The sequence below is a fragment of the Rhyacophila brunnea genome, unplaced genomic scaffold, assembly GCF_057557595.1.
Source record: "Rhyacophila brunnea isolate RB1 unplaced genomic scaffold, BYU_Rbru_1.0 scaffold_1, whole genome shotgun sequence".
Lineage (NCBI taxonomy): Eukaryota > Metazoa > Arthropoda > Insecta > Trichoptera > Rhyacophilidae > Rhyacophila > Rhyacophila brunnea.
Window position 1 is genome coordinate 63,560,735 of NW_028232751.1, and position 27,737 is coordinate 63,588,471.

At 36.6% G+C, this 27,737-nt stretch overlaps 2 protein-coding genes across 3 annotated transcripts; both read right to left on the reverse strand.

The window, feature by feature from the left end:
* LOC147080078 (LIM and senescent cell antigen-like-containing domain protein 2) lies at positions 1-27,315 on the reverse strand. The gene is made up of 4 exons (XM_085946397.1): positions 27,163-27,315; positions 14,695-14,811; positions 13,792-13,933; positions 1-172 (listed from the first exon to the last, which is right to left on the reverse strand). Exons 1-4 carry the CDS (start codon positions 27,313-27,315, stop codon positions 90-92), a joined length of 495 nt encoding a protein of 164 aa, XP_085802523.1. The 3' UTR covers positions 1-89.
* On the reverse strand, positions 19,721-23,010 carry LOC147080079 (uncharacterized). Of its 2 annotated transcripts, XR_015070759.1 has the most exons (6): positions 22,678-23,010; positions 21,843-22,466; positions 21,622-21,708; positions 21,061-21,262; positions 20,567-20,628; positions 19,721-20,294 (listed from the first exon to the last, which is right to left on the reverse strand). XR_015070759.1 is itself a non-coding variant. In XM_085948020.1 (5 exons), the coding sequence occupies exons 3-4, from the start codon at positions 21,226-21,228 to the stop codon at positions 20,593-20,595; spliced, it is 204 nt and encodes a 67-aa protein (XP_085804146.1). In that variant the 5' UTR covers positions 21,229-21,262; positions 21,622-21,708; positions 21,843-23,010; the 3' UTR covers positions 19,721-20,294; positions 20,567-20,592. The 2 variants fall into 2 exon arrangements, 1 of the variants encoding a protein (XP_085804146.1); XM_085948020.1 differs by having other exon boundaries at positions 21,843-23,010.
* Positions 27,316-27,737: the final 422 nt, after the last annotated feature.

The window sequence follows — 27,737 nt, forward strand, 5'->3', positions numbered from 1 at the left end:
TCCACATAGTCCAACCACTACAGCTCAGGTCAACCGATACACCCTTTTTCTTTTTGATTCGTAAGCATAAGAAGAAGAGCTCGCACTCACTATAACAGCCAGCTACCGCAACACGTCGCAACTGCTAGTGGATGGATATAATCACACGGAGTCCTCGTGGTGTGTATATCATCTGGGTATGAAGAGAAATGAAACAGGTTAAAGCTGTGGAACTAATAAGGTGAGGTATGTTATGGTCAGGGAGGATTAATATTCGTTAAAAAACATATATTGCAGCGGCTAGCCATCGTAGTGGGCACAAGCTCTAAATATGTAGATAACTATCAGTGAATTGATTACAGTATTCAGTGACGTCCCGTGGGGGTAGGCAGATTGAGCGTCGCTTGGGGGCGGCAGATACTCGAAGGGCGGCAAACCGAGGAGGATCATTTGGTATTATATAGAAATAGCTAGGTACCTAATCTTAGTTACATTATAACCAGAGCGTTGGAGCGGAGCTCGGAGCAGGAGCAGAGCAGTAATGGGGTTTTACCCGGAGCAGGAACGGCGCCGGAGCACCGAATATTTGTAGTACTTCACGGCTCCGGATGTTTTTTAATTATATTATTTATTACCCAGTAGTGAGTAGGTATTCGCGGCGATTTTAGTATGATGTCACCACTCTCAACCAGTGATTTTTTCTATTATTTTTAACTGCTCGGGTTCGTAATACAAATGCCAATAAAAAATATTTTTACGAGTCTTTTGCCACCTAGACACATTATGCATAATATAATGTAATGTCATTTACTCAGATTAAAGAGTTCCTTTCATAACAGTGGCTGTGCAAAAGCCAATTATATGGCGCCAATGAGCCAAGAAGTTATTGAAACAAAATAATATTTTATACCAATATGTCAACGTAGGTAACGAAACAATAAAAATTATGGTGGAGATTTATAGGTATATACATCCGTATTTTTTAATTTATCCAAACATTTTTGCCAGTCACCCGCGAGATTTAAAAGTTGCTGGATGTATCTATTGTAAAATTGATATTTGACATAATCTAGTATTCGTGCATATACGTTTACGTAGTAGATACCTACCTCATCTATCATCATAATATCATCTGTTTACTACTATTTGTTAGTAATTATTGTGCTGTGAATAACAATACCTTATTTTAATTTGTTTTTTGTAAACATATCTTTTGCTGATAATAGTGTGGATTTGTGGTTTATTTAAATCATCAACATGAGTGCAAGACAACGACTTTCAGGAGCAGCGTATAAAAAGATAAGAGAACGAAAGGAGGCAAATGCTACAAATAATACAGGTACACTTAACAATTATTTTATCAAAAGTGAAAAGCAAAATCAGAAAGTCAGCGCAGAATACCTATCGTCTAAAACTAAAGAACCAATAATAATTCAAGAATCAGATGCTACAACGCTAGAAGAGAATGTAAATTACGATGCCAACGATAATAATTCAGACGACGATAATTTTGATTATTTAGACAAAGAAGAAGACAATAATTTTGATGATCCACATTTTTGGCCAAGTTTTCTTGATGAGAGTACAAGGATAATGATATTAAAAAAAGGACCTATACAGAAAAAAACTTGCTGATTATCCTATCAATACGTGCAATAGAAAGTTTTCCAATGCATATTATGAACGTACATTGAAAAATGGCGAAACATATGAAAGAACTTGGTTAGTGTATTCTGTAAAAAATGATTCTGCGCATTGCTTTTGCTGTATAATATTTAATAAAAAAAAATGTGAGACTGGAATGGGATCATCAGTTGGCTATGATAATTGGAAAAACTTGTCGCAAACTATACAAACCCACGAAAAGTCAAAAAATCACCACGAAAACTTTTCAATCTGGCAAGATATTCTAATCAGATTAAAGCTAAATAAAACAATTGATTGTTGTCAACAAAAACTTTTCAATGAAGAAATTATACGGTGGCGGTCAATTTTAACTCGATTATGTGCAGTTTTGCGAGTCATGGCGGTGCAGAATATGGCTTTACGCGGACCTAAGTCCACAATCAACACACTGCACAATGGAAATTTCTTAAAATTAATTGAATGTTTTGGACTGTTTGATAATGTTATTAAGGAACATTTGAAAACCATAAGCTGTAAGCCCCGCACTACTCATTATCTTGGACCAAGAATTCAAAATGAATTAATTGCCATAATGTCGCAAAAAATCAAATCAGAAATTATCAATATGTTAAATGAGGCAAAATATTTTTCTCTTATATTAGATTGTACACCTGACATAGGACATATAGAACAGATGTCGATTATAGTACGATTTGTTCGAAAACACTCAGAGGAAGTACGTGAGCATTTTTTAGGTTTTATAGAAATTGACGATAAAACTGGAGCAGGATTAGCAAAACGCATTGTTGAAGAACTAGAAAATTTAAACATAAATATACAAAACATGAGAGGTCAAAGTTATGATAATGGTGCGAATATGCGGGGAAAAAAGAATGGTGGCCAAAAGCATATTAGAGACATGAATCCTCGTGCATTTTATGTACCTTGTAACTCACATACGCTAAATTTAGTGGTAAATGATGCTGCAAAATGCAACTTAGATGCGATATCATTTTTTGGGTTAATCCAAAAGATTTATGTTTTTTTCTCGGCATCTACTGATATATGGAATATACTTTTTAAATTTTTACCATCATTAACATTAAAGGCAGTTTCTGATACGCGATGGGAGTCCCGAATCGAAGCAATCAGGCCTATTAGATACCAATTGGTAGAAATTTACGATGCCTTATTATATATTGAAGAGAAACATGCCAATTCACACACTGAAAATAGTTTGCAGACCAAAAATGATGCCATCGCATTATCAAAAAATATATGCAACTTTAAATTTATAAATTGTCTCATAGTTTGGTATGATATTTTGAGTTCTATAAATCCAGTCAGTAAACAGTTGCAAATGATAGAATTTAATATAACCAGCGCGCTTGATTCCATTGAAGCTGTTTTAAATTTTTTGCGTAATTATAGAAAAAATGGCTTAGTACAAATGAAAATAATCGCACACCAATTAGCAGAAGCCCTCGAAATACCTGCAGAATTTCCCAAAGAAACAGATTGCAGAAGACGAAGAGTACCGAAACATTTCGAGTATGAGAGTTGTGATGAAACGCCTCTACATAACCCTGAAAAAAAATTTGAAGTCGAGTTTTTCAATCAAGTAGTAGATAAGGCTATAAATTCAATTGAAGATCGATTTGAGGAATTAAAATATCATGGAAGATTTTTCAAATTTATGTATAATATTAGCCTCTTAAGAAACATGACTCCTGAAAATTTATTGGAAGATTGTCAAAATTTAGAAATTAAACTCACTGCAAACGGCACATCTGATGTCGATGCAGTGGAGCTTTGTGAGGAGTTAAAATTACTGTGTAGACTTGTGACTGAAAAGTCTTCGCCACATGACGTACTAAAATTTATTTATGATAATAATTTGAAAGAAATCTATCCAAATACGGTCACTTCAATTAGGATAATATTGACAATGCCAATAACGGTGGCTAGCGCAGAGAGGAGTTTTTCAAAACTGAAAATTATTAAAAATTATCTCCGATCTAGGATGACCGAAGAAAGGCTAAATGGACTTGCAATATTGTCTATTGAAGCAGAAATGGCATATAAATTAGATTTGGATGACATAGTTACGGACTTTGCTACAAAAAAGGCCAGGAAAGTTTGTTTATTGTAACGGTTGAGTGTTGAGACAATTAATTAATAGTGTATTTGTGATTAAAAGTATGTTCATATTAAATGAATGATAAGGAAAATGATTTTGTTTACATGTTGTACAATAATAGCATAGAAAAATAGTGTGAAAATAATATATCTGCGTATTATTACTAAATGGTACTCTGCAAACCAAATTTGTCAGACATATCAACAAATAGAATCTCAGACTCTGGGGATTTGGGTAAGTGTCTAACTAATATTATGTTTATTCGCTTTTAATATCTAAATTTAATTTTGTATGTTTTAGTGGTATATATTTTGTTATTAATGCATCGATACAACACATTTCTTAGATATAAAAAAAATGGGGCGGCATTTTGACGCTGCCTAGGGGCGGCATTTTGTCTAGGGACGTCACTGACAGTATTGCAAGTAACATGAGACATTTTCATAAATATGAGCCTCATTGGGAGAGTGCATTAGACTGTAGATCAAAAGATCAGTAGTTCGAGCCTGGCAACTGTTTCACTTTTTCATTACACATCAAGTTGGATTTAGCGTATCGGTGTTTTTGCTGTTAATAATAAAATGCCTAATTCTTGTCAAATTTGGGATCACAGAGATTATCAATATAATTTTTTATCGTGAATATTTTACAAAAATTATCTCGTAATAAATTATACTAATGGTTTGATAAATGCGTTTCAAAATTAATAAACGTAAAAAATCTTAACACCACTGCACAGTTATGTACCGAAATATGACTAAACCCAAAACTAGTAGCGTACAGGCAGAAAATAATTTACTTCCCATCACTTCAGTTTTTTCCTCTTATCCAGTTGAATTGTCAAATTTAGTTAAAAGGAACTCATCTATAGACATAGATACTCTTCTCCCATTGTTAAATGATAACTTCTAACCACCATTCAACACTGCTATCCAAGCTATGTGGATAACAGGCACCGCTAGCTCAGGGTACTGGGTTTCCACACTATCTCTCTGATGAATTCCAATCCTGTTACGGAAAGGACCATCGAAATCAATTGGTATTCGATGGATAATGTCTACCATACCGCTGCAGCGGTTAATTGCGAGCACTGAAAACTTGACTCTATTGGACGCCAAAGCCTTTTCTATGAAAGAAAAGAACATAAAAGAACATAATATTACGGGATACAATTAAATTAAATGAAACACCGTGATAATTTTAACCTCACTGTATTTAAAATAAATGCAATTAAAAGTCAATGATACATAAATGGCGACATGACGCCATAGAAAAATCACCTCCGTTCACAAACGACGAGGTTATAATACATAAATATTTACGTTATACAAAAGACACAATATCAGCGTCTGCTAACTGAAATTCTAACACAATAAGTTCTCAGCAACTAACTTAAACTTAAACCAAAATATCCACATGTGAGTGAGGTTATAATTAAAGCAAAGACTTAAAATTAATTAATACTAAAAAATGAAATGTATTTACAGCCGCATAGCGATTCCGCTATGCGGGATGTGCTCCTCCCACGTCCACTCGTGTCAAGGGTCAACCAGAAAGGACGGAAATCCAAACAAAATTCGATCGCCTGACATCGATCCCCCCACCACTCAAACAACCCGGAAGCTTGAAGTGCCAATCGCAGGATTTTTGTGTTGCCCGCGAGAGAAAAACCTCTCCACTAATTACAATGGTTAATTAGCCCGTTGGTGACGTCTGCAACGTCACAATACCCCATCAGTCGGGAGAAATTGACGCCGCAAGAGTCAATTTGTTTGTGACCACAGCATTCCTTGGGTCTTCTCATGGCGGACTGTCTCCTCTTGAATAAAGGAAGGGTGTCTCGTTTTCTTGGAAGCGGGTCCCTCAGTGGCGCAGGACAACCAACTGGGTTCGGTGGAAGCTTGGTCCGGGTGAAAAGTGGTGGCGGGGCTAAGCAGTCGATCCGCTGATCCAAGAGTCTTCTGGATCCTTTTCTGGATGAGACTGCCTTTGCGCTCCTTGATTCCTTCTTGCCTCCTCAGTTAACCTTGTGTTAAAACATTAGCCTTTTTTTAAATTTGCATTTTAACTTAACCTATATATAATTAAATGAAACTAACATGACCATTCAGGTACATGTTTGGATCTGAGAGTTCTCAAAAGTGAGGTGCTCACACAATATTGAGCATACAAGAAACTTATTGCGCATCCTCGAACAATGAGGGTTTACTAACACCTAAATACAATATTGCTTATGCTATTGTCACCTTGCGCTGGCCTTGTATGTGAACCCCTATTACTGAGTTTAAATCAATAATACTTTTCTTTTAAAACAAGAAATTTACAATATCGTTAAGCAAAATATAGCTTTACAATAATTGTGCCCATGCACTAGATTGATTATTTGAGAGCAAAGGCTCTCCGTTTTAGACTGTTATGCTTGAGCAAGCTACAACAAATCATGCTCGTTTGCTTGTGGAGCGACCATTCCTTGGTATTGCGGCATGGGTGAAGCCCAAGCTTACCTGAAATCTTAATATTAAATATTGAAATGTGCAAGATGTTGCTAACTCATCATGCTTTCTTACTGTTGCTTCCTAAGCAAAAACAGTAAGAGGGGTTTGTTCTAGAGAAACACAAGAAATGTGATGCAGCTGAAGACGGTGGTCGCGGGCGACTCTCCCAAACCTTTCCCTGCAAGAAAACTACAATACAATAAAGTCCTAATGCCACGTAGGCTTAAATATTTTATACATGAATAGATACCTCCGATTAATCGCGCGGAAGCTTTATATTGTTATGTTAATCGCACGACTCTATACCCTATGAACTGCAATCAGCGTTGTATGGTGGGGACTCCGACAGCAGCCAAGGCTCTTTCTTCGAGACTACGCTATTCCTGTGTGTGTGTGTGCTTACATGCTAATTTTTGCTCCGCCCTGAAAGCTACGGAACCCCTCCAGACAAACTGCGAGTTCCTCGTGGGTCAAAGATGCGTGCGCCACCCTGCCGCTGCTTAAAACTAACTTGCATACTGGGTGCGACGAGGTTCCGCACGCCCTTCGACTGCCATGATGCTAACATATTCTACCGAGAGATTGGTCAGGTTTGCCACTGACGCGAGCCTCCTTCAGACTCGTATCTGAATTTAGGATAAAATTTTGCGATGTGTCGATTGACATCATCTTATTGCCCGATCTTTATGCCAAGCTGTTTTCTGAAATAAATGATGCTACAAGCCTCTAGAAAATGCAGGTTAGGCACCCCCGTTTGTTCAAGTCTCGTTGAACCAAACTTAGTTTACTATGCTATATTAGAGATTGCATATGGGAACTCTGCTCAGAGCTGTTGGTACGAAACCCCTCAAGATACCACAATCAACGAGTACTTGATGGTCTCAATTACTACAAAAAAATTAAAAAAAATATGACAAAATCCAGACCTAAGCACAGGACACTGCTTTTCCCAGCTGGGTCGTCTGTCAATCGTTTGCATGAACCAAACTTCAACGCCATGCACACGATTTGCAAATTACCAAGCATAATTCATAAGCATGAATCCCATTTCGTTGGCTTTCGCACAACTGCAATTCTCTTAGCTTTACTATTATTAAAATAAAACAAATATCAAACTTGCGGTCATCTCCACTCACAAACCAGACTCCACCAGAGTTCTTGGCCAATGCAAGGCACTTCACTCTGCGTGAGTCAGTAGAATTTAAGATGTGTCGCAAACTAGCAACAATTATACGTTTCTTTTAAGGAAGAAACGGATATTCTTTTTCAGAAGAAACTGAAAACATCATTGTGGAGGTCCACACACAAGCTCACCGCTTACAATAACTAGGTAACATTACAATTTAAAACACTTAACTCTATTGGACTCGTGAACCACCGCTTCGGACTGCAGTGTGCCGAAGTCACCAGGAGGTGGAGCGTACAAATGCGGCTGGCATGCCGATGGTCACTCGCAGACAAACTCCTGCTGACCTCGACAGCAACTGCACTCCGCACGACGTCCCGGCATCAGACAACACGTACAATAGAATACAGCGACTGAAACTTAAAACAATTTTATGTATACAAAGACAGTAAATGAAACTGCTTTACAACAATGTAAGGTGATAAACCTATCACGATCCTACATGAATTGAAATCAAATAGATTATTTTTGTATTTGACAATTTAATCAAATATATTCTTCTATATTGCAAATAGAACAATGCATCTTGCATTTAAAAGCTTTGGCAATTAACTAATTGACATGTGTCAAAATACTTTCACAGTGAAAGATATTTATATAACATTTTTATATAACATTAAATTATTTGACTGTTAATATAACATAAAGCTTAATCTTTAACATTGTGTGGTGCACTAGAAAAACAGCACAAGTTAACCTAATGTAATCCTAAATATATTACACATTTTAATCTAACATGAAATTATATCATATTGATTATCACAGGAATGTAATATTTGTACTTACAAAAATATGTACTAACATATCGAAGTTTGCGTATGTCAGTGTGACACAGAGCGCAAAATGAAACGCTGGATGATATAATCATCTAGCATATGTGATATCACATATCACCCCTTCAGTCGTCAAAAGATAAGCAGAAAAAGCGCTTATCTCACAGGAACCTCTGTGTAAGGAATACATTTGTCTTGCCTTTACAAATCAGAAATCAGCTGCGATGCCGATTTGTAAAGACGAGACACAAGACAACGGTACTAACTAAGTAGGCCGGTCTATGGTGTATAAATGAGGCAATCGATGGTGTGAAAGAAAATCAAATCAGTGTTCGCGCACTGTGATTATGAAAATACACCACGATTACTTCGTTCACAATTCGTAGGATGATTGGAATATTATACCAACCATGGACATAAACAGCTGAATGCAGAAGCAATCTTGCATCCGCTGTCCATATGGAATCATTGAGTCGTGCGAACACATTGTTCACACAATGAGGTGTTCCACAATTATGGAACATACATGCTAAAGAGGAAGTAAGATAAAAAAGCCTCCTTGATCGTAACTGAACGTCCAAGGACTCATGTCAAAATGATAACATTTTAGGGAGTGGAAATAATCAGTCAGTTGACTTAATATTTCTAGAAGTCTATACTTAAGGAGTGACAAACACAAAATCCTTAAATAGTAAAAAATATGAACGGGCGTAGACCTAAGTCTTAACAAATTATAAGAATCCTCTTAGCATGTTAAACGGTATCCTGATGCGAATTGAAATGCAATCAGGTAAGCTACTGAATGACTTACACTGAAAGATCGTGTAAGCCTTTTTACTTTTGTAGGTTAAGAGAACTGTGCGGCCATTCTAAAATTGACCGCCAGACTAATAAGTCTTTAACTAAAGAAGAAGTTAAGCTCGGCGTCTCAAATTGAACTATCACGCCTCTTGGAATTGTACCCAAGTGCTAACCTCTCTCTATTAAAACGAAACCACCCCAGCGCTCCATCATTGTAGGACTTTAAAAAGTACCTAAACTAACATGTTGGAAGACGGAAGATCCCGAATCTCCAACATCTCAATTCGTGTGAAAGAAAGTCGTGAACAGACGTTACTGGAAATTCTTTAAATTGAAAGAGCTTTACATCTCATAAATGTAACGCTTTCTAGGTCACCACAATAATAGTTAGATGAACAAACCACAGAACTATCTGTGAGAAAAGAAAAAATCCAACTCTTAACTATCTAGTAGTATAAGAGTTATATTTTTAATTGAAATTGAATCTGAATCAATCACGAATCACGAATGAAATTAACTATGTATTAAAAATCATGACTCAATTTCAAATAAAAACTGTCGCTGCACAGACGAACTAGTAAAAAAAAAATATTTCGTGAGCCTCTTATGCGTAAGAGTGTCAAGCGTGAAATTCTGTGTTGATTTATTTGTCACGTATTCTAAGCGAAAAACTTGAGCTGAGCGCCACCGAACATGAAAAAAAAATTTTGATGCGAAATTAAATTTTAAAACTACCAAATTATTATTAAATATTAAACCACCCACTGGGAACGTAAACTTTTCGGAAGTCGAAGAAAGCCTGACCCTCACTAGATGGAAATGGTGAAATAATTGAGAAAAAATTCTAGCGAAAATAAGCTATGAATTTGAAATTTCTAAAAACAGCATAAATTGTCACCGAAATAGGTAGGTACTTATCTTTGATTTGCGAGCGTGGTTTCGTTTCTGTGCACGGGCTTCTATCGGAAACGTCCAATGTCTGCCGTCAGCTTCATGGGGATGTTTTCATCTTTGGTTTGCGAGCGTGGTTTTGTTTCTCTGCATGGGCTTCTACCGGAAATGTCCAATGTCTGCCGTCAGCTTCGTGGGGATGTTTTCGATGAATCTCCTATGTCCACGAAGAAGATCGCAGCGGAAGTTTGCTTGAAGTCTCCGAATGTCGTTGCCACGTGCCAAGATGAAAAGACCCTCTTCCAGCTTCAACCCGCAAATGCCGGTTCGAAATTTCGCCAACGCCCGTTTTCAATCAAACGAATCTAGCTATGACATTTGATTGGAAACAACAAAGCATTACACAATTCAACAATACATTTGAAAAGATGTGAAGGATGTACTTGATAAAGTTGGATTTGAAATTTTCGGATCTGAGCCGAATGCAAAATGGCCGTTTACCAAGCAACGAAATCCAACACACACTTTCCAACTTCACGTGGTCAAAATGAAAACCGCGTGGTTTTTGAAAACAGTACGAAAAAATGCATCCGTATTGTTTGAAAGGCACAAAAAAATAATGATGATTTCGCGCCGTAATCGAAACATGCGCTCCGCTCATGCGAATTGCCACAAGAATCAAAATTGCTTGGGTTGCTCGTCGCGCACCGCATTTAAAATGGGTGACACAAAATCGAAACAACACATTATTTCACACTGACTTTAAGATACTTCATTTACAGCTAAATATAACTAGAGTTTCACATGTGGATAAAACAATGTTATTACATGTAAATACAAAAATACTTTCACATGCGGATATAATAGTAAAAATAACTGCAACGATATGATAAAATCTTACGATATATCTTCAACAGAGAGACCGCGTTGAAGCGCCAAATGTTAAATAATAATTAACATCTAACCACCTCTCAGCAATCCTCTTAGGTAAAACCCCATCCTTTTACGAAAAAAGACTATCGAAAGATGAATTTACAAATCCTTTTACGAAAAGGATTATCGAAATCAATTGGTATTCGATGGATAATGTCTACCATACCGCTGCAGCGGTTAATTGCGAGCACTGAAAACTTGACTCTATTGGACGCCAAAGCCTTTTCTATGAAAGAAAAGAACATAAAAGAACATAAAAGAACATAATATTACGGGATACAATTAAATTAAATGAAACACCGTGATAATTTTAACCTCACTGTATTTAAAATAAATGCAATTAAAAGTCAATGATACATAAATGGCGACATGACGCCATAGAAAAATCACCTCCGTTCACAAACGACGAGGTTATAATACATAAATATTTACGTTATACAAAAGACACAATATCAGCGTCTGCTAACTGAAATTCTAACACAATAAGTTCTCAGCAACTAACTTAAACTTAAACCAAAATATCCACATGTGAGTGAGGTTATAATTAAAGCAAAGACTTAAAATTAATTAATACTAAAAAATGAAATGTATTTACAGCCGCATAGCGATTCCGCTATGCGGGATGTGCTCCTCCCACGTCCACTCGTGTCAAGGGTCAACCAGAAAGGACGGAAATCCAAACAAAATTCGATCGCCTGACATCGATCCCCCCACCACTCAAACAACCCGGAAGCTTGAAGTGCCAATCGCAGGATTTTTGTGTTGCCCGCGAGAGAAAAACCTCTCCACTAATTACAATGGTTAATTAGCCCGTTGGTGACGTCTGCAACGTCACACCATAGAATAAATAATTATGTAATGCTGAATTTTTGTTAAATTAATTGATTTATGTAATACTTAAATCTTTGAAAAATTACGTCACAGTTAACTGTTATGATAATGGCAACATTTTTTTGACTGATAATGATGGGCGATGACATTTCTCAAAGCTTTGTGAACTGATGTTCAAACAACCATTTTCCTTCTATAAATTTAAGCGCATTTTATAAAAATTAAAAACATTTATTTAAATGTTTTTTTATTGAAAATATCTGACTTATAATAAGTGTTTATTACCATTATTAATTTTACAAGATATCTATATCAAATTAATCAAACTGATCTGAGAACCAGAAAAACCTTAAAAACTCATATTAGTGATATATGTACAATATAATATTATAGATTGTATGTAGGTATGGGAAATGAGTCACAAGGACTCTGACCGATTGTGATAGTGATTTGTTCAGAGAGATTAGGTCAATTGTGTCTTTTGTTTCCGTTATAATATGTATAGTACTAGGGCGTACGGACGGAATCTGACGTCGGTTATGAATCAAAGTAAGTACCGATTATTGGTACCTTGATTCAAACCACAAAAGCCGATAACCAAAATTAATGCAATTTGTTAAGTAAATCAGATGTTTGAATATTTGCCGATTTTGTTGTAATTAGGTAGGACACAGGTGGCTCAATGGTAAGGCGCATTGGCACAAATCTGATGGATGCAGGTTCGATTCCCGTCCGGTGTTATATTTTTTCAATGATTTTTTCTAATAGGTATAGGGGAGGTGTTTTCCAATAATGCCTTGTTATTGTCCCATTTATCTCAAATTTAGCACACTAGTGTGTAGATCACGCAGCCTTTCATCACACTGAGAATGAAGAAGTGACGTAAGACCTGGTTCGGCTACATGCTATAGATCAGGGGTGGGCACACTTTTATATTCTAGGATCGACTAGTTGATAAAATTATTTATGGCGATCGACTGATATCGCTTGTAATTATAACATGCGAGAACAAAAAAAACCCATTTTTTTATAATTCAAATATGTATTTTGAAAACAGATATTGTATACATATAAAAAATAACGACGTAATATAAAATAATTACATCAATAATCATACCACATCAAATTGCATCACACAGCCATGTATTTTAAAATGTAAATATCCGTCGAGGAAAACAGCGCTGCAGGCGACTTTTTTTACTATTCGAGCAAATTTGTGGTTTGTGTTTTTCTCACTTAAATGGTCGACCCGCTACGCAGGGCCCTCCTCAGGGCTCTAGAGCCCTGCCAGACTCCCCTTGCGGGAGCCATGCCTGCTGGTGTACGATGCAATGATAGCTGATACAAGTGGGTATTGTTTCCTAATTTTTACATAAAGTAATAAACCCAACATGATTCCCAACCATTGCAGGAGCTCCATCAGTCGTTACCGATACTAGTTTATAAATATATCTTCTCTTTTGGATCGTTCCATCATTGGTAAAACTGTTAATAATTCTTCTGAAGGAGACATGTCTTTAAAAACCAATCGAATTAAAATACATAGGTACCTTGTTCTGCAATATCCGTGAAATCTACTGATTCGACAAATTGCAATGATAGGAATTTACATTTATTTTATTAATGTTTTCCTGTAGAATTTCTTCCAAGTTAAAGCTCATTACTTGTGTTCTTCGCATGACTGTATTTCTTGATAATGATATGTAAGAGAAGAGATACGAACCAGCGAATTTTAAGAGCTGGAACGTCGAGTAGTTTTGACAGGTTTGAACAAGAAATAGTTAAATAATATATTATTATGTCCGCGATCGACCAAAAATAACTTCGCAATCGACGCACTGGCCATCCCTGCTATAGATGTTTCGAGAGAATTTCAGCCTAGCCTGCTTGTCCCTCAAGCCAACCGGATTCTGGTGTCCTGAAAGGCCGCTATACAGAGGGTAAATGAGCTAAGGGATACTGGCATCACCTGGGAAGATGCAAGAACGCTGGTGGGCGATATGGATTCTTGAAGGCGCAGTGTGATATCCATATGCTCTAATTAAGGAGCTGATATGGTCAAAAGAAGAAATAAAGAATCGTGAGCATTTGAATTGAATCACCTTAATTAAGAATATCTAAAAATGCACTTCTTACCATCACTGACGATAAGTTGGTTGCAGACGAAGCAGAGGTTTCCGAAGAGCATGTGGTCATGCGTCTCGCAGTACGCCAAACATTTCTTGTCATAGTGGCAATGGTCATGGATGGGCTTCTCGCACTTGGCGCAAACAAAGTGCTGCAATCAGATCAAACCGAAGATGTTCAAGTAAAACTCCCTTTTATGTGGATAAAATCTTCAGATTCGAAAATAAACCTATACAAATGGTAACATTACCTTGGCTAATAATTACAATCTGCAAGTCATTATGAAGGACAGATTTTATTGTAGCAAACTTAAAAAATCAGATTATGGCAGGTTTACTTTCTGATTGTTAATGTACAGTATTTTGTCCCATTTGGAGACCTCGGTTCATTTAAAGAGTATTTTTCTGAATCCATAGACGTATTTAACTCAAAACTGCCTACATCTGCTTATCAGCAGAGATTTTGCCTGACCACCGCATAGAATCACAAATAACAGTATGTACACAGATAGGTAATCATAGCAAGACATCAACAGCAGACCGCCATTTTCGTTTCTATTTACGTGTACAGTGGTGAAGAGTGGAGGTAGACAGTGGAGTTCTGACAAATATAGTGTACACTAAACTTTGTCAGTCGTACTTCTTTGTTTTCATTGAACTAAGTATACAAATTGCAGATGGTGTTGGATAGTTTATAAAATTCAATTAAGCACTGCCTAACCAAACCATAATAGATGAAATATCTAAAATCATGAATGCCACTGACATATACACGTATTCAGTGCTGCCTGATTTATGTTCATGGTATAATTATTATATATTGGTCTAAAAAAGTTGTCTATTGTTATGACAGACTATAAGTAAGCATGCGAGATAAAACAAGAAAATAAATGCAAAGTTGTAAGAGTCACACCTCAACATGCCAATGCTTTCCGAGAGCGGTGACCACTCTCTCCTCGATGGGTCTCTTGCAAGCTCCACAAATGGGAATGCTCATCTTATCATGGCAGCGGAGGCAGTACAGCTCATTCTGATCGGGAAAAAAATATATCATTATAATTATTGGCCGTTTGCAGCAATGCCGACATCTGATAAAACACACAAGAAGCAAAGAGTACAATAATATACTAACACCAAAGAAACAATAGATGCATGACTTGTCGATAAAGTAGTAAACAGCAAAACCCACTTATCAGTGACAGCTTACCAATTTATTTCGCTCACTAGTCATACTGTCGTGAATAGACCTATTCCAAATGCTCTTTTTTATTCCTTTACACCAGTGCTCTGCAACCGGTGTGCCGCAAGACGATGCTAAGTGTGCTGCCAAGCATTGGTTCAAAAAAAAAAAAATACAAATAATTTTGTATATTGTACAACGCCGAAATTTTATAGAAGCGCTTATGCTATTTTCTGGATTTTGGTTAATAAAGCATATCCTCGTATTTCTGACAAGGCTACTGAACTAAGGCTAAAAACTTTTACGTTCATTGAAACAAGCTCAGGTATCATATTAATTAGTTATTTTATTGATAATACAATATATGGGAATATGTACATTTGGTTCTTCGTCGTGTGTTATGTAGGTATATATTTTTTTAAATTATTTATCAAATAAGTATGTAACATAATTTTGGTGCATGTCCCTCACAAGGTGGAGGGCTATAGCCTGGGGGCCCAAACTCAGGGGGGCGGGGTGGCAGGTTAAGCAGATAATTGAGATAAACACAAATTACAAATTTACTCTAATATAAAAAAAGTCACCTGCGGCGCTGATTTCCTTCACTGGCATTTATATTTTAACACATACGATTTTGGGATACAATTTATTATTATTTTGTCAATACTCGACAAATGATCATTGTTAACCCGACAACTAACCATAATTCAAGCAGATGTATTGATGAATACAAAAAATCGCTAAACATAGAATCGATACGATTAATTTTACCTCGAACACCATTTGAAAAACGTTATTTTAAAGTATCACACTGTATGTGTTTAACCTTAGCGATAGGTAGGGGGGGTGCCGAAGATTCTGGGCTGGGTCCATGTTTTGGGGTATAAATTGTTTTACATGTGGTGTGCCGCGGAATTCTGGGAAGACCTTTAGTGTGCCGTGGGTGAGAAAAGCTTGCGGAGCACTGCTTTACACTATAAATTGTATCAGTGCAAAAATAAATATAATTTCTTCAGTGTTTTTATTAAAACATTAAGGGCCGTATGTATGAGATTGCCAAATTCTTTATAAGCTATTTAACCGATTTTCCATCGAATAGCTAATAACACTCTTTGTGACGTAAGCACTCTGACGTCACGCGAGATTCAAAATGGCTGCCAACGACTGCTTCATCTGTCACTTTAATAATGGATTCCATTCGGCAAGCACGCATGTTAACAGCTATGCAGCAGACATTTGTTGCTGCAAGTGTTCGGAGTCTCGTTAATTTTGTAGATTTAGTAGAGGAAAGAAATAGACGATCGCGACTGCCAAAAAGATACATACGGGACATGGAGGACCCGTACTCCAGATACGGGGCAATCGAATTTAGGCAAAAGTTCCGTTTCACAAAGGACGTCGTGAGAAACGCGATATTCCCGATGGTGAAAAATGACTTGCAAAAAGTCACACTAACGGGCTTACCCATTGCGCCAGAGGTTCAACTTCTTCTCACCTTGAGATATTACGCCACTGGAAGCATTCAGGTAAGCCACATTGGGGAATAATATGACATACCTTGGTACCTAGCTATATTATTTATTTATGAAAGAGTTAAGTTTGAGGGAAGTATCACAAACATGTAATAGAGTTAAAATGATATAATACGATTTTATGTAAAAGGTTGATTGGGCTCATTGGTTACATGTAAGTTGTACGTATGCAGTTCTTCCTTAAACATTTCACCATGGAATACATTTGTACGTATCTGACAAGTGCGGCGATAGTTTGCAAATAGTACTGTTCCAATTAGATTAACCCTAACCTAACCTAGTAAACACATCTCCACATGTTGTAGCATACGTAATATACTCCACGGTTTGATTAAATGTTACACGAACTCATGTTTCATGTATTGCGGTGCACGAATAAGTGTCCTGCGGTGAACTGCATACGTACAAATTTCCGGATACGGGGATCAGTAATTATTAGATCTTTTGTTTTTGATAAAAACACATGTATTGACGCTTTCAATTTTGGTACTGAGATTCCCGGGGGTCCAGCGGCTAGCTCAGGAGTCCATCGAACCCCGGATTCACAAAAAAAAAGATGTTCAAACGGTTGGAGTGTAAATAAAACACAGTCCTTCGTGCTCGTAACGTGATATTCTTATATTTTCTTAATTTTTAGTTTTACAAATTATATTTGGGATTTTTACAGTTGTAGTCGTCAGGTCCGTACCTATCGGAAAGGGGACGCTTACTAACTTTTCTTTTCTTTTTTCAAATCTCGCGTACCTACGCCGTCCAACAAAAAGGACTCTCGTGATTGGCCAAATTTTATCGCCTGATTTTGATTTGACGAATCACGAGGACCACCTCGGCGCAGGCGCGCAGGGATTTTTACGTTGCCGGCAAGCGCGGCAAAATTTATTATATTTAAATACTTATATTTAGTCTTAAAATTATCTCTTTCATACATCATCATTTATACATTTTAAATTAAAAAAATTACTTACGTGGTTGAGCAAGGAATCAGATTAGATGTTTTATGAAGCCGTTTCTAGAGGTCAGGGTTACGTTTCGACTTAAGCTACTGAATGATTATTTTACACCGGGAGAAGCCCGCCTGTAACAGGGGTGTATCAGTACCTACCTACGTTTTCAGTAAACGATGTGTTTTTATCTACCATCATCACTAATTCAAAATAAAAATCTTCTTTTCAGTCTGTATACGGGGACATCGGGAGGGTTCACCAGTCCACAATTTCCAGGACAATACAGCGAGTGTCGGCATCTCTGGCTCAGCAGTACAAGAAATTTATTAAATTTGATGTATCTGCTGAAAATTGCCAGAGATTCCAGTCGATGGGGAATTTTCCTGGAGTTGTGGGCTGCATTGATTGCACGCACATTAAAATTAAGAACCCTGGCGGTGCAACCGGAGAAGTGTTTCGGAACCGGAAAAGATTTTTCTCCCTCAACGTTCAGGTAGTCTTACTATTTACTAAATACTATAAAAATGATATCTACTCAATTCAAACTAACCACAGAATACCCCAGACGTGATACTGTATTGCAATGTGGTATATCGTTTAAAAATTACGTAGGTACTGTCCGACAAGAAGATCTAGGCAATAACCGGAAGTCGCTGGTGCGGCTTAAAGCCTCAATTACATTGAGCTTCTTTACGAGCTGTTTATTGGCGAATTTAAAAGCGAGCGAATCAGCTACTGCGATTTGATGATTACACACAAAACTTTCCATTCGCTGAGAAGCCACGAGCCAGTGACTATTTTGACAGAACGTAGTTCGTGTTTTTACCGGGAGGTTGCTACTGCGCAGACGCAGTAGCCCACACGCCGGCGTGCAGCATGTAAAGTTGATCGGCTTCCAACTTTTCTCGGTAGAGTGTTTACAACCTGCTTGTTCGATGATTACACTGGGCGACTTTACAGGCAGATTGTAAATTCGCCAATAAACAGCTAGTAAAGAAACTCAATGTAATTGAGGCTTAACGTAGGAGGAGCTTGTTATTTAGCACGTAGCCAAGATCTTGTTGGACAGTAATGTGACAAACGAGACCTTAATACAAAATTAATTTCAAATAATGATTTTAAAATGCAATATGTGAGCGGCTATTCAAAGCATACTGTCTCGATTACCCGATCAAAATTATTAAACTGACCATGTTTTTTTTAGATTGTCGGCGGTCCTAGGCTAGAGATTTTTGACATAGTTGTTCGCTGGCCAGGCAGCTACCACGACAGCTACATATTTGGCAATAGTAGGGTGAAGCAACGGTTTGAAGAAGGGTTTTTATCCGGTGCCCTTCTTGGCGATGCAGGTTACCCATGCTTACCATATTTGTTCACTCCGCTGGCAAACCCTGTTTCGCGTCCAGAAAGAAGGTACAACAGAGCACAGATTACAACCAGAAATTCTGTTGAACGGCTCTTCGGTGTTTGGAAGATACGGTTTGCGTGTTTGTCCAGGGGCATCACTACGAAAAAGTCAACTACAATCAACATAATAATTGCTTGTGCCATTCTGCACAATATAGATCCGGAATTTTTAACAGATCAAGATATTGTGCCGGAGGAGCCCAGCTTACCGCATGGAGGAAGGGAATTGCCAGAGGGAATTGCTGCTCGTAGAGCATTAATCGCTCGCCATTTTAGATAAGTTTTAGTTTAAGTATTTGTGTATTTAAAACTGTTCTTGTTGTAATTGAATATTTACTGTCAACTGTATTGTGTTTTTCATTAACGTATGCCAATGTAAATGAATACTTCTTACCGCTAATTGTGTATCTTTTAAACGTTTTATGCCAATGTACATATTTCTTACCACCAAACATGTTTTTTATAAAATTGTGCTTGTAATTGAATATTTACTGTCAACTGTACTGTGTTTTTCATTAACGTATGCCAATGTAAATGAATACTTCTTACCGCTAATTGTGTATCTTTTAAACGTTTTATGCCAATGTACATATTTCTTACCACCAAACATGTTTTTTATAAAATTGTGCTTGTAATTGAATATTTACTGTCAACTATATTGTGTTTATCATTAACGTATGCCAATCTAAATGAATACTTCTTACCGCCAATTATTGTGTATCTTTTAAACGTTTTATGCCAATGGAAATATTTCTTAGCACCAAATATGTTTTTTATAAAATTCTGCTTGTAATTGAATATTTACAGCGGTGTATAAAATTTGTCTTTTAGTTTTTTTTATATAAATATATAATATAAAAAATGAAACATTGTGTTATAATTGCTAAATAATAATTTTATTGTCCCATGGTCCCAAAACACATTTTGCACATTTGATTTATTTAATAATCTTTAAAAAGGAGATGGAAAAAATAATGAAACAATAAAATAATAATTCAAATGAAAATAAAATTAAAAACTTAAATTAAGTAAGATTGTTTGAGATATGAGTATTATAACTTATATAAAAATAGAATTTTGATATATGAGTTTGTCAATATCTCAGTACATAACTACAAATAAATACCACATATGAGTTCGACACCTCATCAAATTGGCTATATAATAAGTTAAAAAAAAACCAATATCGTAAAATTTGAAGTTATGAGGTTTCATATCTTAACGACTATTGAAATTTAACAAGTTTTTTGAATTAGCATACCTTCGTATTTAATTTACAATTTCACAAACAATATTTCAATTAAGAAGAAATAAAAATCGATATCATGGCATTGGTGTCCTCGGTGGAGCGCCTGTCTGCAGAAGCTGTGGAGGTAGTTCCGGTGCAGCGTCTGGAAAGAATTACATGCCTGTCTCTGCAGAAGCCGTGGAGGTAGTTCCGGTGGAGCGCCTGGAAAGAATTACATGTTTCTTTATTGTGTGTTTCATCAAGAGTATGGGCTAATGGGTTGTTGGACAAATTGCTGAGAACGAGTCTGTGGAAGCTCATATAGGTACGAAGCAGAAAGTGATTATTTAATTTATAATACTAAACAACAATAAAAAGAGCATTCATACAAATAATGAAATTCCTTAACATAGAAATAACCGTAATACTTAGAATTAAAATTAAAGCTGTACATCACAGTTATGCAATTTATAAATCGGCAGTGCAGTCGTCACCTTGCATTTATTGCATGGAGCTCTGCTTACTGACCCCGCAGGTCTGCATCGCCAATCTGCATCTGAAATAATGTAATATTCGTATTATTTATAAGCGAAGGATGGCCCATAGTTGTTGGATCTAGGTATGTTTTGAATTCTTTGTAAAAGTACAAAATAATAATGAAACCAGTGGTATTACTTAATTAGGGACGGCCTAAAGCATGACACCGACCTCACGTGACCGGCTTAATAAAACATTCCACGTATCTCTTTGATTAGCTGACAGCGTTTGTATTCCAGATAAAGTCCTATCCTAGTGTATCGAATCTGATAAACACTAGGCGTAGAAAGTATGCACTCATTGTGTCAAACGGAAATGAACAAAAGCATAGGTTATCGGTTAATCATTATAATTAACTAACCGTAATGAATAGTTTGTACACGGCATTATACACTATGCAATCTCCATGTTAATTTTAATATGGATTAAAATTTGAATAAAATTTCATTACCCGTTGCGCATGCTCCTCTTCCTCACGCCGCAGCTTCCGTTCGCGGTCCTCGTCCTCACGCTGCAGCTTCCGCACGCGGTCCTCGTCCTCTTGCCGCAGCTTCCGCTCGCGGTCCTCATTCGCATGCCGCACCGTCCGTTCATGGTTCTCGTTCGTAAGGTGCAGCATCTATCTGTTCATGCTGCACGTTCAAGAAGTCCCTCTGATATGAAATAATATTATGTCATTATTTGTGAACAATTCATACATAACGTACCCTCATAATGTCTTTTATTCAAAGAGAGGCATCCCGTGCGCCGCTTTTAAAGCAGAAAACTTTTTTATAATATATTTATTAATAATTAATATGTGACGGCTTGTGCAATAATTACTTTTAAAATATAATTACTATGCTACGTACTTGGTTCTATATTTCATTTTTCAATGCTAACGATTTAAAAATAAAAGGAGACAAGACATTTTTGAAGACAATATGCCTGAAGTTATGTTTAAAGCAAGTTTGGAAGGATTGAGTAAGCTTATAAATTAATATGGATTGAAATTTTAATTAAGATTCATTACCACTAAGGCGTTCTGTTCGTCTAAATACTGCAGAGCTCGTGAGTTTTGTTCCCGGACGAATTGCTCTGTTAGGGTCGAAATGTTATCCTGAAACAATGACATATTTCTGATTACATTTTGTGCATTCTACTGCCAACCATTATGTACTCATTTACATTAATTATTTTATTGCTCAATGAAAACTGTTTATAAACTAAAGTAAATATATACATAGATCATACCATCAAATCATGGCCTGCCCGCCTTTCCTGGGTACGAATAACTGACTGCCGAATTTGAGTACTTCCCCGCTGCGCTCGCAGTCGAGGATACAATCGACGAGCAGATGTTGATGCCAATGGAGCAGCAGTCGGAGGTGTTTGCATGTTAATAATTGATGGTGAATGGCGTTCTGTCAATGAGTGCTGTATGGAATTGTAAATTGATGATTGACGTTGTGAGGAATATGCGTGCGGAGATGCTGGTTGAGATGTGTCAGAGGTGTGAAGTGGTTGTAAACTTTCCATTTGGGAGCCATGCGGAAGCTCGTTAACTGTGTGCGGTGAATGTATTTGGAGTGGTGACTGTCTATGTGTGTCTGTTTGAAGTGTGTGAACTTGTGATGTGACTGTGAGTGGTGTGGAATCTAATGTTTGCAAATGCGCCCCATCAGAATCTGCGTTATTACACCACTCTACTCGCAAATGATCCACTACTGACGAAAACGCAGCGGGGTTGTTGGCTGATCTTGAAGTCAAGGGTGGACCACCGCCAGTTCTCATCATGCTGGCTCGTTCTGCCGTATCAGCCTTCCTTTGGAGGGCTCTCATACTATTCCAGCATGATTTCAGCATTGTGACAGTTCGCTAGAATAAATATGTGTTCATTGATTTACTATATGGTTCTAAAATAGACAATCTAATGAATAAAGCAGTTTATAATCAATCGTTATTCATGGAGATTCAATTATCACACTCTGGCAACCACAACAAAATAAATTTACCGTGACATAACCTTCTATTAATATATAGCCCAATCTAGAGTATATAATATAACCAGTATAATATAATTACTTACCGTGGTTCCTTGGCTTCGGCTGTTAAAATCTGCAGTAATTCGCACCCATGCAGCTCGCTTGCGTCCGTTTGAAATCCCATCCGTCACTCGCGAATTTATAATTGTCATTTCAGCCGACACGCAATTGGTTAACAAATCCCTTTCGTCATCGGTATAATTAACTGCGCGTTGCCGAGATGCCATTGATGCATTCATTATTAAATCAGATAACTTTAAGAGATGAATCAGAAAGCGAGCGAAAAAGCACAGTTTGAATCGAAGCGTCAAGCGTCACCGGCAAAAACTGTATGTATTGCCATATGGAAATTTTTACTCGTAATACTGCATCATTTCGTACAGTATAATTAAAATGAATGTGATAAAATAACTGATAAATTATTTAAAGTTCATAATAATTATTCATTTATAATTATTAAATTTATATGGTACCGTTCGCACACTTTCAGACACATTTACAATTTCAAAATTTTGAATTATTTATCGGGGAATGAAATTTTATAAGATTGCCATGAGTGTCAAATTCGTGACGTCACTTAACAGCTAATTACGTTTTGTACTCATGCATACAAACGTGCAGTATATAGCCTATAAGGTTTTTGGGAATCTCATGCATACGACAGTAAATCTTCCGAAATTATTTTGTGAATAAATTTAAACTAACAACTTTAAATCTTTACTTTCAAAAGCTTGCATATAATAAATCCTCAAAAGCAACCTTCAACAAAGCTCAGTAGAAATGGTATGGAGCCACTGTTTTCATATATTTAAATTGTATCACTAAATTGATCAAATTGGTTCTAAACAAATTTAAGACATACATATTATAGCAATCTGTTTTGAAACTGTTATCGACTGTTGAAGTCTATTTAAAATATCGTCACTGTTCTGGCAGAAGACACTAATTCGAAAAAATGACATATTGAGTTAGTTATACCAAAATGTTCCTTATTTCAAACTTTACCGTCTGGAAAAACACACTAATTTTTAAAAAATATACATTTACTTAAAAACAGTTTTGTGCAAACGCACTAAATGAAAAATTTCGAATTGTTGCCTGGAAGTAACAACTAATTGAGTTAGTGTTTTCTGCCATAACCATTTTTGCTTTTCACCTTATACTGGCAAGCGACTTAGTGTCTATATTCTCTACATTCTACAACAATATGATCTGAGAGATTGACAGAGCTTGATTAGCAATTATAAATATTGCTTTTAATCATCATAGTCCTTTTATTTATTCATTTATTATTTTATAATCAAAATCGACAACAAGCCACTGATGTATAAAATACATTAACAAGATTATTTACATGTAGTCCAGGTGCGTTACCTAACAACCCGTATACATAATCAGAGAGACACTTTCTTCTGTGATTTGTTTACTTGAGATGATAGTATACACGAAAGGTTATGGTACCAGGTCGGGAAGTGGTCGTGACTTTCAATCCTCACCTCCGTAACTTGGTACTTGGTGAGAATCCCGCGCGTACATCGGATTCATTGGAATCATATAAAGTTTGTTTTACAATTTGTCTACCTGAGACGATAGTATACACGAAAAGATATAGCACCATGCCAAGGAGTCGACGTGGCTCTCACTCCTCACATCCTCGATGGGCACAGCGAGCGCACCTCTGATTTACCTGCACAATATGATATACATACACGGTCTATTTTGTAATTCGTCTACCTTAGACGATAGCAAGTAATACACGAAAAGTCACGGTAGCAGCATCGGAAGTAGTCGTGAATCCAACTTCTCACTACTTAACTTGTAACTACAATTACACTGTGTGAGCATCTTAGTTTCGTATGTATATGAGAGACGCAGTATGACTTTGTATATTATTTAAAGCTGGCCATTGTCAAGAATATAGGCATGGTGCCATTGTATCCAGCCAGTGTATTGGTTACTTTGGTGTCAGCATCATTCTTCTTCTTCATGGTAGGAACCTCATGGCCGAAGATCATGACTCGTATGGGCTCCACCACTCTGTATACCGAAATTCGTTTTCGAATTAACTACGAATTCAATATATGCTTCTACTAACAAAGCTCACGTGACTCTTCTAACATGAAAGACGTAGTTGTTTCATTTGTGATATATCTACCCGAGGAAATAGGAAACCAGGTCATGTTTCCAGTCATAGAAGTGGTCATGCCTTTCACGAATCACCACCTAACTTGACTACATGCACATGGCTAATTTTCTATTAAGCCACTGCTGAAACACTTTTTCATAATAATTATGAGAGATGCAATTTATTTCATGATTCGTCTGCAAGAGCCATATGCAGTAACTCAATTGATAATTTTTGGGACAACAAGGTGTCTGTAGGTGGATGTGTATTCGATGAAATTGTTTGCAAAGTGAAGCTGGGCTGCAAAACTTTTTTTGACCGTCTGAATGTCTTCAAAAATGACCCGTGCCTTAAGCGCAAAATGTTAAACCAGTGTGTGCTTCCCGTGATCACAAGTGAGTGTGAAACATGGACCCTAGGCAAAGGAGAGACCCAGAAACTTATAGTAGCACAGCGTGGTATAGAGAAGTGCATGTTGGGCATAACGCGAAATGACAAAAAGCGGAATGATTGTATAAGAAAACAGACAAGGGTTTGCAATGTAATAGCGTTCTCTAAAAACCACAAATCGAAATGGGCTGGATACATAGCTCGAAAAAGGGACAACCGATGATCAGGCCGCTTGATCGATGAAATAGTTAATTACTGCGGAAGTACGTGGCAACGCAACGCACAAGACCGAGAGAAGTGGAATCAGCTTGGAGAGGGCTTCATCCAGCAGTGTATTGATTCAGACTGATGATGATGACTCTAACAATGCTACTTTTCCACCAATGATAGTTACTCTGAAATTCCCTTTATTAATATGTCTTCTACTTGTCATTATTTACACATGTACCTACATAATTGAATACGTGTATTAAATAAGGCTCCAAGTACCAAAAAGTAGTATTGCCTGTATTTACAAAATACCGAGTCATTGCAGTAAAATTTCATGAAGCAGACCTTTTGAAAAATGTAGATTTACAGTGTGAAGCAATCACGGCAGCTTCTATAATTTTAGGTATTAAGAACTCGCAAGTGTCAACACGTCATCGTCAGCTATTTTATATTGAATGCCGTTAACCACTGCAGTGCTACTTACACCATTATAAATAACACACGCCAACGGACTTACAACGTCGACAGGTTTAATTATTTTGACTTGCTTGAGGCACTTAGACTATAATTGAAGTTATTGGCATTGGTATGTAGAACATTTTTCTAAAAATGTCAGTTTTTATTATTTTGGTACTTAGCGCCTTAATTAATACACGTATTCAATAATCTCTACGCTCTATAAGAATATACTATTGCAGTATGTATCTATCTCATTTTTTTATTAAAAATACCTAGATAATTTTACGTACTAAAATTTTTCCTTAAAAATACGAGTATGACAATGGCTTTAGAATATTCTGCATTTTTCTCCTGGCAGAAAACACTAAATAACACTTAGTGTAATCAGTGCCGCTGAAAAAGACAAAATGTGTTCTGGCAAAAAACACCAATTCGTTTTTTTAGATACAAATAAGAAAATAAACATAAAAAAAGAAAATTTTTCTTTATTTTTTACTTTAATCTTCTTAATAAATAAACAGTCTTTATTTTAAAGTCATCATTTTTACGATTACTTAATAAACTCACATGATAGACCATTTCAAACATTTTAAAAACTTCAAAGTCAAATTACTCGAAACTAGTATTCTCCAATTAGTGTGTTCTGCCAGAACAGAGACGATATATGGAACTACACAGAAGACAATCTTATCTTTAAGTGCATTTAGGTACTCTTATGCCGCAATTACTTTTCAATTAATTAATAACAATTACACGTCACATACTGATACATGCTGTACTAGTCGACGGTTTCGTCATTCCGCAAAATATTTTGAACGATCACTATCTCTATACATTCAATGATGGAGAGTGCCAACTCTAATGTATTAGTATTTAAAAATTTTATTCATTGTTCATGCCAATTTCTATTAATTTTAACAGTTTCTAAGTGTGTGTATGTTAAAATTACTTGCAATATTGTATTCATAGATATTTTGAACAGAACCCAACCCGCAGACCATAGGTAATACACAATATTCTTATATAAAATACAAAAAACCACGTGAGCCCAACATGTATAGGCATGTAGAAAATGATAAAAAACGTTCATTGAGACATGCGGGTGTCGACGTAGCGCGGTACGAGTGAGGTGACCTCATTGTTGTTCTGGTGATTTCGGCAGATTTGACGTGACAATATTCGTTGCTTGCGCCAGTCTGAGAACATTTTAAATACCAAGAAAAACGACATTACATACTTTTTTCCTGTAGCGGCAGCATACTGTGACAGCACATAACATTATCATAACGTATTTGAACGTTTACTGTTTGACATAGACAATGAGTTGTATTGGGTTGGACATTACCATGTCATTGGCAGCGTACCCTGGACGGCTCTTGACTTCCCTGGCAGTGTGGTCGAGCTCCACATTGCAGGTGGTGCAGGTGAAGTGGTAGCCATGCTGCACTTCCCCTCGGAAGCGGAGAGGGTCTCCGTCGATGATGCCACTGGAAAACATCTGAACATGAGATTGAACGGTTCATGGTAGAAGCATTCCATTGAATAATAACCTCATCCATACCAAGGCTGGGATACGAAGCTGTAAATTTTGATTGTAGTGCTTGTTGTAAAAATGTAATAGATTAAATAATTTGAACGAAATATTCAATCGCAAATCTTCATTTACTGCAGACAGGTTACCGCATTACATTTGAAGATAATCAATAACTGGTACTACTATTGTAATTCGCAATTCAGTGTCTCGGCCTTTAGAGTTAACCTAATTAATATATAGTAAAACCTCGTTAATACGAATTCCACTGGACCGAAAATCAAAAATACGAAATATAACAAATGTATGGAGCAAAAATATCCAAATTAAAAAAAAAAATGATTTTCATTAATTTCGTTTACGATTATAGATGTGCCTACCAAATTTCC

Bases quoted from the DNA above. Each gene is read 5' to 3' on its own strand.
- LOC147080079 (XM_085948020.1), bottom strand. From the start codon at position 21,228: ATGCTGCACCTTACGAACGAGAACCATGAACGGACGGTGCGGCATGCG. The intron at 20,629-21,060 runs GTAATGAAATTT...ACATTATTTCAG, and splicing joins AAGAGGAGCATGCGCAACGG to ATGCAGATTGGCGATGCAGA.
- LOC147080078 (XM_085946397.1), bottom strand. From the start codon at position 27,315: ATGTTTTCCAGTGGCATCATCGACGGAGACCCTCTCCGCTTCCGAGGG. The intron at 13,934-14,694 runs GTGTGACTCTTA...ATCTGATTGCAG, and splicing joins GAAAGCATTGGCATGTTGAG to CACTTTGTTTGCGCCAAGTG. The intron at 173-13,791 runs GTAAGAAGTGCA...CTTCATACCCAG, and splicing joins CCAACTTATCGTCAGTGATG to ATGATATACACACCACGAGG.